This window comes from Otolemur garnettii, unplaced genomic scaffold, assembly GCF_000181295.1.
Source record: "Otolemur garnettii isolate 467f Iridium unplaced genomic scaffold, OtoGar3 scaffold00233, whole genome shotgun sequence".
In the NCBI taxonomy this organism is placed as follows: domain Eukaryota; kingdom Metazoa; phylum Chordata; class Mammalia; order Primates; family Galagidae; genus Otolemur; species Otolemur garnettii.
The window spans coordinates 1,381,675-1,385,806 of record NW_003852628.1 but is presented as its reverse complement, the minus strand read 5'-3'; the positions used below and the strand labels follow the sequence as shown (position 1 = coordinate 1,385,806).

At 52.4% G+C, this 4,132-nt stretch overlaps 1 protein-coding gene across 1 annotated transcript in view; it reads left to right on the top strand.

Annotated features, from left to right (window-relative positions):
- Positions 1 to 4,132, top strand: part of LOC100948266 (delta-like protein 3) — a 27,460-nt gene that overhangs the window by 20,058 nt on the left and 3,270 nt on the right. Inside the window, exons 9-13 of the mRNA XM_023508247.1 lie at positions 291 to 621; positions 2,245 to 2,269; positions 2,386 to 2,439; positions 2,558 to 2,632; positions 2,730 to 2,810. Of these exons, the coding sequence (XP_023364015.1) occupies positions 291 to 621; positions 2,245 to 2,269; positions 2,386 to 2,439; positions 2,558 to 2,632; positions 2,730 to 2,810 (566 nt within the window). The remainder of the gene's footprint in view (positions 1 to 290; positions 622 to 2,244; positions 2,270 to 2,385; positions 2,440 to 2,557; positions 2,633 to 2,729; positions 2,811 to 4,132) is intronic.

Genomic DNA, 4,132 nt, shown 5'->3' with positions numbered 1-4,132 from the left:
GTCTCCAGCCCAGGCCCCAGTCCGGCTTCCGCCCCCGGCCTCGGTCTCCGCCCCAACCCGGGCCCAGGCCCCAGTCCGGGTCCCGCCCCGGGGCCCGACCCCTGCCCAGGCCCCAGCCCCAGCCCCAGTCTGGGCTCCAGCTCCAGTCCCAGTCTGGGTCTCGCCCCCGGCCTCGGCCCCCACCCAGGCCCCAACCCCAGCCTGGGCTCCAGCTCCGGCTTGGGCCCCGTCCCTGACCCCTACCCCGACCCTGGACCCAACCCGAGTCGTCGCCAAGGTCTCTGCCTCAGAATCCCACCCGAACCCCGCCCTACTTTTGTATCCGCCCCGGGAACCTGCTTTGGAGCCACCTTCGTCGCCTGACGAGGATCCTGTGAGAGATGTCCGACTATCAGCCAGGCCCATCCAAGAACCCGTTCCTGCGTTCATTCCGTTCCGCACTGATACCCCGGAGCTTATCCTGGAGCCCATCCAGAAGACCAACCCTTCGGCCTCTAAGTTGACGCACCTCCCCCCTCTGATCCCCTCGAACTTCGCCTTACCGCTTTCTACCGAATCAACAGCCTCCACCAGTGAGAGCTTTCACATGGACAACAGAATCTTGATTCGAGTGGTCTACTGGTGAGGGGCTGCCCCCAATCACACCTGCCTTCCTCTCCAGGGGGAAAGGGTTGGGCCGGGGTAGTCAGGGTCTGGAACTGCTTATAGGATCAGAGGAGGGAGTCAGATAGCACCCAGGAGTTGGAAAGTTGATTCCATCCCTTGTTCTCTTTGAGGGTGGAGTGATCTGGGTTCAAATTTCTGCTCTGCTCTGCGTTTCATTCATCCTTTCTCATTCATTCATTCATTCATTCATTCATTTCTGAGTGCCCTGCGGTCATGTGCCGGACCTGTTCAAGGGATGGAGTGCTGGGATACAGGCCTGTAGTCAGCTACCTTCTGGTGAAGGGAGATGAGCTCCCCAAGGGAGGGAGGAGGAGGGTGTGATCTTTAGACTGGGTGGTCAAGGGCAACCTGTCTGGTGCTTGAACTATCACTTCTCATTCAGGAAGAAAAAGAGGAGGGAGAGAGGAAGGGAGGAGGAGGAGAAGTAGGAGAAGAAAAAGGGTGCTAAGGAGACTGGGGGAAAGTGGTCAAGGTAACAAAGTAGTGGCAGCATCAAGTGCAAAGGCCAAAGTTTTCATTTGTGGACCCAGAGCAGAGCCTCTCTTTGGTCACCTGCAAAAGTAACAACAGTAATACAACAGTCATAGTAATAATCTTTCTTGACCTCTCTGAGACCTGGGGCTGAATTCGGCCAGGATGATGGGGGCTTAGTTCTTTCTGATCCCCAGGCCTCTCTCCTGCCCTGGAAGGCTCTCTGCCCTGATCTTTCCTGACTCACCTTCCCCTTTCCCATCTCAGTCAGCCATCTCTCTCTGGTCTTTCCCCCCTCCTCACTCTCTTTTCCCTTCCCTAGGTTATATGTGTATCTCTTTCTTCTTCTCCCTATCTTGGTTCCCTCACCTCCCTTCTCTTTTTCTCCCCATGTCTTCTTTCTGTCTCTTCCTCTGACTCCATGGATTCATTCATTTATCCATTCATTCATTCATTCAACAACTACTTAAGCACCCACCATGTTCCTGGCCCTGTTCTTGGCACCAGGGACACAGCAGTGAACGAGACAGAGATCCCTGTCCTTGTGGTATTGACATGCTGGTGGGAAGGGGCAGGTGATACACAATGATATAACACATAGAAAATGATCTCTTATGTGGGGAGGTGATCAGTCCTGTGGACAAAAGATGTCGTGGGAGTTGCAACTGTAGTTGGGGTGATCAGGATGGCCTCATTGAGAAGGTGATATGTGAGCATAAGACTTGAAGGAGGGGAGAGAAGGAGTGTGGGGACAGGAAAAGCATTTTGCAGAGGGAACCGCCAGTGCAAAGGCCCTGAGGCAGGGTGTGTCTAGAGGGTGTTAGAAGAGGAGCTAGGAGGTCTCTGGTTGGAGGAGGGCACATAAGGTGGGGGGAGTGGGAAGAGATTGAGACATGGGGATGAGGGGGCAGATACCCTGGTAGGACGTGGGCCTTGGGGAGGACTGTAGGTTTTTCCTAAGTAAGGTGATGCTACTGAAAAGACTCTGAGCCAGGGAGGGACATGATCTGACTCAGTGTCCATAAGGTCACCCTGGACTTGGGAGATATTGATGCAATGCCTGTCCTGGTCTCTCTATGCCTCCCTCCTCCTGTCCTTGGCCTCCAGTGGCCTCTGAAGCTATGGCCTTCAGGTGAGTAGCTTTGGCTTTGGAGGTGTGGGGAGTATGGGGCATGAAGACATAGGTTCCTGGGTCCCCTTCCCTGTGAGCTTATAATCCTGTGACCACATGATCCCCTCTCCTCCCAGTACATTCTGTTGAGACAGAATCTGGAGCACCATTTTCCAAATCGTCTGCTCTTCGTAAGTGTACTGGTAGCCTGGAGGGGCTGGGTGGAGGGGCTGTGGGTCAGGGTTCTGAGTTCTCCAAGGAATTTAGAAGGGAGTTCTCAGCATCTCCCATGCAACCTTCCCTCCTCAGGAGGAGGGCAGAGCTGCCCAGGCTACAGGGGAATTTGAAGTGTTTGTGGACGGGAAATTGGTCCATTCCAAGAAGGTGATTCAGAGCAAGGGTACTGGGCAGGGAGGAAGGGAGGGTGGTTTGGGGGCCTGGGGGGGAGGGCATGATTATACTCTTTGCTCTCTATGCCCAGAACGGTGATGGCTTTGTGGATGAGATCAGGCTGCAGAAAATTGTGAACATTATTGATGAGGAGATCAAGAAGAGGCAGCAGGTGAGTGGTGGAGCTGGAGGTGAGCTGGGAGCTTCCAGAGGGCAGTAGAAGAGGTGGGGGCTGGGCAGACCATGCCTTGGACCCCACTGTAGCTTGTCCAGTCCTCACAGTTATAAAATCATGACCAATCACCTACATCCCTTTCTAAGCCTCCAGTTTCCTCATCTGTAAAATGGGGTTGTTGAGAGGGCTCGAGCCTCCAGTTTCCTCATCTGTAAAATGGGGTTGTTGAGAGGGCTCCATGAGACGGCTCATGTCAGGAAATAAATAGTACGAGGCTCACAGTAGGGCTCAGTGTATGCCAACTACATTTTTTTCTTTATTATTTTTAATTTTATTTTATTTATGTATTTTGAGACAGAGTCTTCCTATGTTGCCCCTGGTAGAGTGCTGTGGCATCACAGCTTGTAGCAACCTCAAACTCTTGGGCTTAAATGATTCTCTTGCCTCAGCCTCCCAAGTAGCTGGGATTACAGGGACCTGCCACAATGCCCAGTTATTTTTTTTGTTGCAGTTGTCATTGTTGTTTTAGCTGACCAGGGCCTGGTTCAAATCTGCCAGCCTTGGTGCACATGGCTAGCACCCTACCCACTGAGCTACAGGCACTGCCTTTTTTTTTTGAGACAAAGTCTTACTCTGTCACCCTGGTGCCATGGCCTCTTAGCTCACAGGAACCTCAAACTCTTGGGGTCCAGTGATCCTCTTGCCTCAGCCTCCCATGTAGCTGGGACTACAGGAGCCCACTGCAATGCCCAGCTATTTTTTATTTCTATTTATTTATTTTTAGAGACAGTCTCATTTTGTCACCCTTGGTAGAATGCTGTGGTGTGACAGCTCACAGCAAACTCCAGTTCTTGGGCTTAGGCGATTCTCTTGCCTCAGCCTCCTGAGTAGCTGGGACTATAGGCGCCCACCACAATGCCTGACTCTTTTTGTTGCAATTTGGCCAGGGCCAGGTTCAAACCTGCCACCCTTGGTATATGGGGCTGGCGCCCTACTCACTGAGCCACAGGAGCCGCCTGCCCAGCTATTTTTCAGAGAGACAGGTCTTCCTCTTGCTCAGGCTGGTCTTGAACCCATGACCTCAAGCAATCCACCTGCCTTGGCCTCCCACAGTACTAGAATTATAGGTGTGAACCACTGTACCCAACCTAAAATTTTAATTTATTTACTTATTATGACCAGCCCACACCTTTTTTTTTTTTTTAATTTGAGACAGTCTCACTGTGTTGCCCTCAGTAGAATGCTGTGGCATCACAGCTCACAGCAACCTCAAACTCTTGGGCTTAAGTGATTCTCTTGCCTCAGCCTCCCAAGTAGTT